The sequence below is a fragment of the Pristis pectinata genome, chromosome 15 (assembly GCF_009764475.1).
Source record: "Pristis pectinata isolate sPriPec2 chromosome 15, sPriPec2.1.pri, whole genome shotgun sequence".
Classification (NCBI taxonomy): Eukaryota; Metazoa; Chordata; class Chondrichthyes; order Rhinopristiformes; family Pristidae; genus Pristis; species Pristis pectinata.
In genome coordinates, this window is record NC_067419.1 from 30,134,197 (window position 1) to 30,147,477 (window position 13,281).

Sequence of the window (13,281 nt, forward strand, 5' to 3'; positions counted from 1 at the left end):
CATTCCATAGCTCCATTCCTGCTGTTCATTAAAGAAATTATTTTGTATCTTTCCACTCTACTGTTTATTCCTATTAATGTTCACTTAATGGGTGCTTCATCCAGTCTTTTCCTCAGTATACATTCGCTCCTCAAATTGGGCTAGTATTTTACACTAGGTTAAGAGTGTGGCAAACTTTTTTTTAATTCGCTTATGGGATGTTGGCACTGCTGGTAAGCAAATATTTATTATCCATACCTAATTAAGATTATTATCCATACCTAATTATGAGAAGATTATGAGTTTTTTTTTGAACTGCTCGTCTGTTGTCAAGGTATTCCATAGTCCTGGGGATAAGAAATTCCAAGATTTATACCTAGTGCTGAGGAAAGAATAGCAATCCATTTCCAAATCAGGATGGTGTACGACTTGGAGAGAACCTGTAGGAAATGCTGTTGCCATTCACCTGCTGCCCATATTCTTCTTGGTGGTAGAGGCTGATGGTTTGGGAGATGAGGGCAGAGTAGCCTGGGCAAGTATCTGCAATTCATTTCATAAATGGTATACGCTATAGCCATAATGTGACAGTGGTGGAGGGAATTAATGTTTAGGATGATGCATGGAGTGCCAACAAATTGGGATGCTTTGTCATTGATGGGGTAGAGGAATTGCACATATCGAGGCAAAGTATTTTATCATGCTCCTGACCTGTCCCATACAGATTATGAAAAGTCTTCAAGGAGTCAGACGAGCCACTCATCACAAGGTACCTAGTCTCTAAACTGGACTTATCACCACAGAATTTATGAGGCTGGTCCAGTTAAGGTTCTGTTGAATGGAGACCCCCAGGATATTGATGGTGGGGGTCATGGTTATGATAATGTCAAGGGAAGGTGGTTAGACTCTCTTGTAGGAGATGGCAATTGTCTGGCACTTGTTTGCATGATGGTTACTTATTACATGTAAGACCATGCCTGAATGTTGTCTGGATCTTGCTAAATGCTAACATGGTCTGCTTATTTTGCCGAGATGTTGTAAGTGGAATTGAGCATTGTGCAGTAACCAGCAAACATCTGACCTGATGGAAAGGAGGTTTTGATGATACGCCTCAAATGGTTGTTTCTACGACATTGCCCTGGAGAACTCCTATAGCAATGTCCTTTAGTTGATGTGATTAGCCTCCAACGATCACAATCTTCTTCCTTTATGGGAGGTGTGACTCGAGACAGTGGAGTGGTTTCCCCTCGTTATCCCATTGACTTCAATCTTACTAGAGGTCAATGATGTCACATCAGTTCAAATGTAGCCTTGAAGTCAATGACAGTCACTTTCATCATCCTTTTCATCTCTTTTGTCCAAGAAGTTTTGAACAATCCTAGATAAATCCAAACTGAGCACTACTAAAAAAATTATTATTGAGTAATTGTTGCTTGAATGCATTATGGACAACACCTTGATGACTGAGATGGCTTTTTGTGTTCTATAACACCAATGAGCAAATTTTCACATTATCTAGTAGATGCCAGGGTTGTACAGGAATAGTTTAACAAAGTTAAGGTTGGTTCTCTAGCACAAGTCTTCAGGACTACAGCCAGAATGTTGACTGGTTCCATGGCCTTTGCTGTATTTAGGCTTGTCAGCAGTGGTGTGAAATCCTCATGTTTTGACATCTTGGAAAGACCTCTGAGGATAAGGGGAAAAATGTATTTATTGTACAAGGGCTTCAGAATGGAATACAGTTCAAGAAATAGAGAATGGGGATAGGTACAATAGTTATGAAACACCTGCTTCTGTGTTACTACAAAAGACAAATGAGACACTTTAAAAACATATTTGTTGATAGAGGCAGAACATTCTGTTTCCACTGCCTTTCAGATCAAAAATGCAGTTTCTTCTTCATATTTTGACAGATTTCCATTGGGAAATCCTCTGCTAGTGGGAATCAGTTTGCTCTGGTTGTACATAATACTCTCTTGGGGAAAAAAAACTACTCAGAAGTTGGATATTTGTGGAAGACTGTGTTGTCAGTACACATCCTTCTGTTTGAGGATGTTCTAGTGAGCAAGGTTTATCCGTTCTGATGACAGCATTAGGTCTCAGTGCAAAACCTTATATTTCCACCTCTTAAGAAATCTTCATATACAGCACAAAGAGTATTGGGTTGTATATGAGTGTGACAAGAATATAGATAATTGCCATGTTTTTCTTACTGCTTCCTAATTGTGCTGCAGCTCAGTTTACTCTTGGACTAAAAGTCAGTGGTGTACAAATGCACGTTTTCCAAAAGCCTTTCATTAACATAATCGCAAGAGTTATCACAGAGGTCCTTCCTCACACCACTCCCTTAAAAGACTGCCCTAAAACTAAAATTGTAAAGGAGAGTTTTCCTATAGAATCATACTGCTTGGAAACAGGCCCTTGCTGACCATCAAGCAACCATTTATACATCCTTCATAATCCCATTTTATTCTCCCCACTTTCCTATCAACTCCTCCCAGATGCTACCACTTACTGACACACCAGGGGCAACTTATGGTGGCCAAACAAGCCACGAATCCATGTGTCCTTGGAACGTCGGAGGATGCTGGAGCACCCACAGGAAACCCAAACAGTCATTGGGAGGAAGTGCAAACTAGACACAGACAGCACGAGAGGTTGGAATTGAACCCAAGCCACTTGAGCTGCGAGGCAGTAGCCCTACTAACTGCACAAATGTGCCGCTCCTCAATGCCACAAAACTTTTCCTTTGTACACCGTAAATCTGAGAGACTTTGTTCATTTTCTCTGGAATGCTAACCAAGCAGCTTCGATTTCCATTCTAAAACCATCAGAGGTTTGCCAAATTAATTCTCTTAGTTACACTCTGTCTTCAGCATGGTTAATATCCATATAAAGTGGTATACCATTCATAGCAGGAGAATCTATTTTAAGATTACTGATGCTGATATTAATGCAGTGAAACCATACATTATTTAAAATGAATTAAAGCCCATACTAAAATAGGGAACTAGGAATCTCATGTGAGCATTTTGAAATGTCTGATTATTGCCAGAAGTGATTTCTGACCTTGTATGAACCAATACATAATAAAGTGTAGGATTCAATAAACGTGAAAGTTCCACAGCTTAGAATCAATGACATAAGGTCAGAAAAATTGGCAGTTTATATATCTTAAACTTGTATTTAATTATGTAAGAAATATTTTTCTTACATTAGTGATGGTGTCTTATTCAATAAGCTCATAAAATAGACTATTATGATTACATACATACAGATTATCACTTAATTGGAACATCTGAAGTTAATTCAGATTACCAGTTCCATATGAATACTAAAACTTTTGAATGTAAACACTCCCCTGCAAGATTGAAACTTTGAATATCTTGTTCCAATAGAACCAAGTGGCCCAAAGGTTTAATAAAAACATAAGCGTCTACATTAGCTGAAACAAATCTAGAGCTGTTTGTGATAGCAGCATCTGACAACCATTTTTACTTTTCTTCAGCAAGCTAGTTTAGCAGTGAACCTGTGTTTGCGCAAAGAATATGTGGTACAACATTTTAGTACAAGTTTCTGAAGTTACAGGCACAAATTCTGGGGAATTAGAAGGAAATAAATGCAATTACTTATACTGGTGATGACTGCAGTCCAGTTCATTTCAAGAACATAAGAAATAAAAGCAACAGTAGGCTCTACAGAAGCTTAAGCCTGCCTTGCTATTCAATGAGGTTTACCTCAAATCCACTTTCCCATCAGATTACTGCATCCTTTGATAAGATTTTGGGCATAAAGGGAATCAACTTCAACCTTGAATGATCTCAACCACTGAGCATCTACAGCTCCCCAAGGTGAAGATCTCCTTAACCATCTGCTTAAAGAAATTTATCCCCATCCCTGTCTTAAGTGGCAGATTCCTTATCCTGCATCTGTATCTACCACTTCTGGACTCTCTGCGTCGTTCCATCTCTGACTCTTATGTATTGTTTGAAAATTATGGAGATATACAAGTACTAAATAATTGCCTTGCAATAAAGTACTGTGCTGGGTTTCAAAGGATGGCAAATCCATGCATTTAATTTCTCATATTCCTAAATTTCCCTGTAGCTTTGAATGAAGACGACCTTCCTTTTTTTGTCTTTGCATTCCAGCCATGAGACTCTTTTCAGGCAAATTTCAATGGACAATATCTCCACAGTACTGGAATGCTAACCAAGGTTTTACATTCAAGTAATTTTTTTTGTCAGACGCTGGGCCCATAAACCTCAAAGACAAATAGTGTGAGAGTGCTGTGAACTAAGCGAAGCTGACATCTACTGTATCCAATCTCAGCTATGTCTCTGTGGAAGAATGCCAAAAGAGGCCAGTCATTCCCCAAGCTTTTTGCTATCTTCTGGGACACGCCATAACAGCATTGCCATAAATCAGGGAACAGGTTACTTGTTTACCAGTTATTCATAACTGATGAGTGCAGAAGCAACACAAGTAAAGAGGAAACAACAATTTCTGTGAATTGTACCTTTGAAAAAAAATTAACTTCTTACATAAAAATGTTGAAATGATATTTTCAATGATCATAAGCAGAATCAAATTTACCAAAATGCTTGCTTTTATCAATTATTTGCCACTGTAAACCAACTTAATTCAAACCAATCACTTTACTATTTTTCCATCCTTCAAAATTAGATATCACCACTCTTTCAACTTAAGATACTCTAACTCTTCCATTTATTTAGCTATTTAGTTCAGTAACCATGTAAGTTAGTTCTATCCATGTAAGTTAATACCAACTTTTATGATGCTAACAACACTCTTAGTTGAACATTTCTCCACATCTGTGACTTAAAGTAACATTGCTGAACCTCAATAGTTAGTTTTGTAATTTTGTTTTCAACGAGTTGTTGAAAATAACTGTGTGCATTATTTCGTTTAGAGAGCTCTGAACCGTTTACCATAGGAATGAGGTGATCACTTTCTAGTAGCCAACAATAGGGAATATTGCTAAAAACTTGGGAGCAAATTCAAAGCCATCTTCTTTATTATCTTTTTTTTCCTCCTCTAAGATCAGTGAGAGGGGTGTTGAAATCTCAGTTCTTAGTTATGGCTCAAAAAGATGTTTTGTTCATATTGTCCTTGGGAAGGGGAGAAACAGAGAACTATTCTTTCTTAATTTATAATTACACAAATTTGGAATGTGAATTCCTTGCAACAACAAATGAACCAACCAACTACATCTATTTTTATGTAAAATAAAATTTTAAAAAAGCCAGAAATACTGAGCAGGTCAGGCAGAATTGAGAGAAGAGAAACAAAATTAACCTTTTAGGTAAAAGACAGTTCTGAATTCAGACTGGAGATACAAGAGGCTGTAGATGCTGGAACCTGGCTCTAAATTCTGACTGTTTCTCTTGCTGCCTGACGCACTCAGTTTTTCTAGCATTTTCTGATTTTATTTCAGACTTCCAGCATCTGCAGTATTTGAAAATGATGGCAAATATCACCATTTCCATTGTTTTACAAGTAACATCCACCAAAAATCTGATTTGCGCTCAGTGACATCTGTTTTTTCTTGACCTACTACATAGCCAATAATCTCAAAAGAGGTTGAAATGCATACACTTTCAATATGAAATGAGCAGGATGCTGTATTGATCAAGAGGTTTACAATATGAACATGCCTAACAATTGATACTGACAACGTGTAGAGAAATATGAGAATAATGCAAATGAATTTGCAATACGACTTGAGAACACCCATGGATTATCTCTGCAATTCTACTAACCTTGCTCATCAAATGCTCCATGGACAAGTTGTATGTGTGTTATTAGAAGTGACTGCATGGAACAGATGGATGCAAAGCCCTCTTCCAAGTTTGAAATGGACTCCTCCAACATTCTTGATACACATAGCCTTTTTGGCAGGCGTAATGCTGGTTATTTGCATACCTATCACTCGCCTTCTGTAGCCAGGTCCATCAATATCCTGGACTCACCCCTTTGTGGCAGAAGGGCTTCTGATATTCTACTGTATCGGAAACCCAAGGGTTTGAGGTTGGAAACATGATGGACAATTATATTGATGACTGGTGGGGTGGAGTGCTGGTTCTTATTTTCAGATTTCCTTATGACATAGAAGGAGACTGTTCAATCTATTGTGTCTATGCTGGCTCTGAGCAATCCCATCAATCTCACTCACTTCCCTGTAACCTATTCTCCCTCGCATGCTCATTAACACCCCTCAATTCTCCTACTAGCCACTTAGACTAGAACTAATTTACAGTAGCCAATAAACCTAACAATCAGCATGCCTAAGGGATGGCAAATAAATCCAGAGCACCCGGGGCAAACCCATGCAGTCACAGGGTGAACGTGTAAACTCCACACAGACAGCACCACAGCTCAGAATCAAATCCAGGTCGCTAAAGCTATGAGACAGCTGCTCTACCTGCAGCACTACTGTACCACACTTGCAGTGATGACCTGGGGACTACAGAAGTAAACCAATGATCAGGTGTTGGGACAGTTGGCTAGGTGGGTCTAGTAGATGATGGTGTGAATTGGGATTGTTGACAGAGGATGATGGTGAGATAGAGAGATGTCAAGCAGGCATCAGGCTGACACTTGGTGGAGTGGCTTTCTGGGAACATTGACAACTGCCGTGTTTTTGTCAGTTTCGTCTGTGGTAGAATTTTATGTATGACATGAAGCAAATGTTGCACTTAGTTGACATCACTGCATTAGTCCAGTGCACGAGTGCTTTACACACACTGAAGCACTAAGAACAATTTCAATCTGCACTTTACTGTTCTGATCCAAGAATGACTCTCCAAGTCCGACAGCTCAGGTGTCCAGGCACTAAACTATATTTAGTGTTAGTCTTGGGCTGTTGGCTGTTAATGCTGCTTCTCCTTTGACCAGGAAGCTCTCATTCATCTGCATAGAAAAAGGGATGAGCCTTTCATTTAGTGAAGGGAAAGCAGAAGCAAGAAGTACAATCTTATGCCATATGTAGCAAGCAAATCAGGAGAGATAGCGAGGAGAATAATAGCTATACATATATCCTTAATATCAGTCCCTCCAGACCCTCAACTTCCATTGTCTCGCCATAGCCCCCTCCTATAATGGTGGCAGTCTCCTCTTTTAGGTTTAAAACTAAATATCGTGACGAGGTTTTAACAGTTTTGCATAATTTTATTATTACTATTATAGATTCTTGCAAAATGGAATTTGGATTGTCCTGGATGTCTAGTACAATATTCATTACAAGTACCATATTCATATTTTGTAGATTTTCCATGATGTTACATGATCATCTGCAACATTGTAATCAGCCAAAAATGCTTAATGATGGTTTAGTGCAAAAATATGTTTACTGACCAGAGTGCACAGAGTATGTTTATTGAACTATCTTCTTTCTTCATAAAGCAAGGACATCCAGATTGTAATCTAGCCAGATTTAAAGAGTAGCATCCTTTTTAATGAAAGAATTTGTTCATTCTCTTGAGAACTAAGTGTCATCACTACCCCATGAAGTAGGCACATGCACAAATGCAAATACTGCAGCTGGTGACGCTGAGAAGGACACACAACTCATTGCGTATGTACAGAAGATGAAGCACTCTCAGTAGTTGAGTTCTAATTGGTACAGAATGGAAGCTAAGGTGCTGAATGCCATATATATGTATAGACGAAATCCTGTTTATGCATAGCCATCTCTCAAAAGATGTTACAGTTTAAAAATTGTTACAGTCTTAAAAACCTGTAGAGGCATCATGGAATTTACTCTCAGTATTACTCTAGTTCCTTTGGAATCTCATTTCTGACAATCACTTAATTAACTTTGACTCACATGAAGTCGTTGCAGACAATTTTGATACCAATGATGTCCACGTGCTCATTGAGATTTCTGAGAATATGCCATCTAATAGTGACACATGCAGTAGCTCCCACCATTTTTTCAAGTCCTCAGCAGTTCTGTGTCATTGCAGAGTTGATTGAGAATGCCATATCTCTAAAATATCTGAACCACAAGCTCCAAAAAAAGACACAATGGCATTGATGCAATGGCATAGAGTTACTCTAAGACAGAAGCAAATACATTCATTTTGGCTGTAGACAGCTAATTAATTGAACAGCAATCCATCAATGCTATTCTTAGTAGAAAGGCACATGTACGACCAGCATGAGGTTCTTTGCACGTTTTAATAAACATGTACATCACCATGACTACATGATTAAATGAAACCAGCTTTAAACAATCTGTGATTTGTTTGTTGTGTAGATACGGCCATTCTGAATTGTGCCTGTCTGTCTAATCTCATCTCATGGGTTCTCCTCACCTCCTCCTCCATTACATGGTAACTAGCAATGGCTGCTGCATTCATAGCCTTGGAACCATCTGTGTTTACTCATTTTTATCATGGCTGTGGTAATACTCCAAAATTCTTTCCTTCGTTAAATTCACTAGCTGAAAAATGACATATATTAAAGAACTTTACTTTTTTTTGCTGGGCATATTGATCTTCACTGAATCACAGACAGAAAAAGAGATTTTCTAAATCAACTTTTCCTCTTTTATTCCATGATCTATTTTTGAAACATAGGAATTGTCATGGCTAAACTAATCATTAATGGATGTTATTATATTGACATTGAGTTCCATTTCACGTCTACATTATGGAATTGAAGTGGTCTTTTAAACTTAATAGTGTAATCATAGGGAGTGCCTCATGTTTTAAGGCGGTAAAACCTCCCAAAGTTTGACTTAGCAGATAAATTACAACAGCAAAGAGAAGAAAGTGGAGACAACCTTGAGGAAATCCTTAAGTGCAGCTTCTATGTCTCAGTACACTTAATGTACCACATACTTTGTGTATGCCACCTGGTCATTTCATAAGCTACTGGATACTCTTTCATTGAAGCTTAAGGCTGACGGAATTAGACCTAGGGTATCATTTCAGGAGATTAAATATTTAACTACTGTGTGATCCAAACCTTTGAAAGTTTCAAGGTTGCAACTGGAGATTTGGCAGCAGGTGTGGTAAACGGAAGCACTAATGGATTTAAGGTCCAATTAACTACATTGGCTTTTCATAGAGCAAAACTTTGTGTTCACCTTAAGCCCTTTAACATGCTTAACCCATGTACTACAAAACAAGATCCAGAATCTTAAAGTATTGCTGGCAGCAGACACCTCACTAAACTCAGCAAACTGAGAGTTGTTTCTTTCATGAAGGATAAACACTGGCAGCAACTGGCATGGACAAACTGATCATTTCCATGTTGTAATTACTGGGAAATCTTATGTACTAAGATATAGAATTTTCAAAGTATCTCTTGACTAGTTTTAAAAGAGTCAAGCAGAACTTTCAGAAGGTTGTTCAGAAGATTACAGAACATTGTTAATTTTACAAAACCAGCACGTGCAGGTCAAACAACATCTTTAATGATTCAAATTTTCCTTACTATCTGATGTGGACATAAAAAGAAAACAAAAACAGGAGGCCATTCAGCCCCTCATGCCTGCTCCACCATTCAGTAAGATCATGGCTGATCTTTTACCTCAGCATCTCTTTCAAAGATTAAAAGGCTAGGGAGGAGTTGGTGGAAATGCAGATGCACTTTTAAAATGAAAGACAGCATGAAATGTGCAGTGCACTGAGTGTGTTCACCCAAAGATATCATCCAAGGCTCACACTGAATCTGGGTGTGTGTTGTGAGCATGCTGATATAACAAAACAGCTGTGACACTGGAAAATTCAGCAAGCTTTGAGATGGAACTGACCAGCAGTTAAATTTGGAGAATGAGGCAATTTGGTGGGGTGGATCGAACATAGAACAGTGCAGCAGAAGAACAGACCCTTCAGCCCTTGATTGGTGGGTGTGGATGGTGCAGGAATGGAAAGGGGAGCAAGAGGTGGCATTAGCTGCAGTACTGTTTGGGATGCCATGAGAAATATTCTCTTTGCTCCACATCAACATCAATGGAAAACAAAAGCTTTTTCATTCCATGAAATGTTTGAAAACCGTTGCAGACCCTGAAAAAAAATGCTAAATACTAAAACTTACTTTTGCCCCCAATTAACGTATTGAAGGAGTCTAATCCTTTTAGGAAAACACCCCAGATATTGTTGGAGAACCTACCTAGAAATTTAACCTTCAAGTCTTTTATTAACCACAGACAATATTTTACCCTGTGAACCCAATCCATCCTCATGCAACCACCCCCATTGTTACCATCACCTTCTCTACTAACTATGTAACAGATTTTTATCATATAACTCGGGGTTTAGAATTATAATTGTCCTTCCAAAATCAGGTGCCAGCATCTGATTTCCAGGAGTCCCAAGTGGAACTAACTAGCTTCTCCAGAGGTTAAAAAAAAATTAGAAGATACTCAACTTACAACATTTTGAGGACAATTTAAAATGTCTAGATAGTTAAATAAAACAGAGATTTTCATTTAATTCTAAGGTGAACCACCAAATCACTTACAGTTCACAGTTTTAGTTAAAGACTCAAGACACTCGATACGATTTTCACATGTTTGACATCTTTTGTTATTGTAGAAAGAAGTACAAAATTTGTGGAAAGAAAATACTGAAATACTCTCTGAGGCAAAGGACTATGGCTTTGATGTTGTTGATACATTTAGTATGACTATGGGACGTTATAAAGAATTTCTTCAGGGAAAGTGTGCATGTCATTTTCATGAGGTAACTTGTTTCTTTTTAATGTTTTTACTAAGGTTTTTTTGCATTCAAGGTATTGCAATTTTATTTTAAGTGGACTATCTGGTTAAAAAATTGAATTATTAAATTATTTGACCAGATAGATTAATTCATTTTCCCTAATTTATTATGATATGCAATTTAGCTTGTTCAGCTAATTTAGATGCTTTTGAGCCTCCCCAACATTGTAGTATTCCCGCAGAATCCTAAACCATGATTAGCTAATTGCAGGCTTCCAAGAAATTCCTTAACATGATCTCATCAGTGACACCTGCAAATAAATTAGCCGTGATAATCATCTCTTCCCAGAATCTTTTTGGGGACTTTTCCCATTTCCATACTACCCTCATATCAATGTTGGATATGAGATCGCTCTCCCATAGACATGAAACTCTACACATCATAATAGAGAAGTTTTAGCAGAAGTAGTGAGTCCGTGCCAGTAGAATCAGTCTGGAAGGGACATCAGCCTGCCAATGTTTGTACAAACCACACTGGTCCCATGAGGAACTTTCTGAAGAATTGCAAATTTAACAGTTCCACCTCTGCATGGATGCCAGCAGTCATTGCTGCCAACTTCTTCACAACAATATACGTTTTGCTTCACTGCCAATACCAGTCTGTTTGTGGAAATTATGAAAAAACCTGTGGAAGGGTTGATAAAAACAGTTGAGACAGCAAACAAGAAACCTGTGGAAGGGTTGATAAAAACAGTTGAGACAGCAAACAAGAAATATTAAATTGTCAAAACAATGCAAGACATTTATAACAGATAAGCATCAGAAAGAAAATTAAAAAAGGCATAGATCCACTAAAGAATGAGTAATATAAACTGACCAAACAATGATACTGAATTGGGAGAGATAAAGGATAGATAATTAGGCTTCAGTTTAACTGATGAGGCTCAATAAAGTCAGGGATAATAGAAAAAGATGATAAGAGGAAGATAATTAAAATTCAGAGCTCAAACTCTAACTGGTTAGATAGCTTAAATCCAAATAGTATGTTATTGATGCCACGATAATATCTTACAAAGTTTAATTGTTCAAGTAAAAATGCATTACTTTGAATATAGAAGTGGAAATGTCTTGATTAGATGCCATTTGAATCAGAATTTATCAAAAATAAACATTGTTTTGAAATATATAAATTAATTGTTCCTTTTCTCCCCCTCTTCCCTTCTTAGGTAGTCAGATCTGAATACTCCAAATCAACAATTCATAAAAAAATGCAACATTTAGCGCACTTCCTTACTGAAAAGGACAAATCAAGCCAGAACAAGCATTCAGCACTACAAGATGTTTTGTCTGCCTTTAAATCACACTATCATGTCAAAGGTCCAATAAACCAGGCTTATTCAGAAATTCTTCTCAGCAGAGTCTGTGTTAACAGATTGAATATTCTGAGTACTCAGCAATAAAAAATAGACACTTTTTACAGTTTTAAGATTTGCTGCTTCCCTGGAGATCAGTGCAAAATACCACATGGTATGTATTCCATTTCTTTCTGATTGGCTACAAATCCTACCACCACCAAAGACATGTGACATTTTTAAAATCTTTATGAAATCAATATGTGCCTCTGCAAATGTGAGGCTTCAGAATGGCAGATGGAAAACCAGAAAATTGATGTGACTCGCTGTCTGGCCAGATGAATTGCATAAACAGCTGTGGGCGAAACAAAGTATTTTACACAAGATTAAGTACATGAGAGACTTGAAGTCCTTAAGTAAGCCACTTAATCCTTTCTGTGCAATATTCAATCACTATGTGCACTAATTTTTTTCTGGATTTCTGAATAGCTTTTATTTTTATATGTATTGTTCACTAAGAATCACATTCCCCAGATATTGCTGGTGATATCAAATTATATATACCTCACAGTGCCTGTGTTTATACTGCCATTTTTTGGCAGGCAAGAAAATAGTTTAGAATGCTGTCCGAATTCTCAAATGTCTTAGACGTATTTTACGTACGGAGGATGTTCAATGTTTACAAAATGCTGGTATTTTTCTACATCTAATTTTCATACATTTATGCATTTTTAATTTTTCTATTAAACTCGATAGTGCTTTAGTTTGTGATGCTATAGATGACTATTTTTATCATCCATGAATGCACTTGAAAAATAGGAATAAAAAAAATATTTTTAGAAGGGCAATGTTCTGTCATATTGCTAAATATCTTTCTATAAATCTTCTCACAATTCTTTACAACAACTTTAAAAAAATATTAGTATGCCTTTCAATAAATGAGGGAATTTTACTGCCATTCCCCGTTGAAAATTTAACAATATAACAACTGAAATATCTATGTAAATGATAGGTGTGATATGGGGAACTAGAAACTATAATGCTTATGCAGGAGATGTGTCCCTACTTTGTACCTAGCCCCTGCGGAAATGTCCTATCATGAACAGGGCTGAAGGTGTGCACACTTAACCACACACAAAAGACTTTTGTCTGTGAGTTCCTGACACCTTGGATAGGGGAGCTCTTTGAGAAAATCAGTTGGGCAACAGATTGGGTGGGGGGGGGGGGGGGGAGGTGTGGGGGGTGGTGGGTGGTAACAAGAAA

The 13,281-nt window shown here is 37.6% G+C and overlaps 1 protein-coding gene across 1 annotated transcript in view; it reads left to right on the forward strand.

Moving 5' to 3' along the window:
* cped1 (cadherin-like and PC-esterase domain containing 1) overlaps window positions 1–12,694 on the forward strand; it is a 175,226-nt gene extending 162,532 nt beyond the window's left edge. Inside the window, exons 21-22 of the mRNA XM_052030704.1 lie at window positions 10,545–10,691; window positions 11,893–12,694. Coding sequence (XP_051886664.1) covers window positions 10,545–10,691; window positions 11,893–12,126 — 381 coding nt within the window. The 3' untranslated portion in view covers window positions 12,127–12,694. The remainder of the gene's footprint in view (window positions 1–10,544; window positions 10,692–11,892) is intronic.
* Window positions 12,695–13,281: the final 587 nt, after the last annotated feature.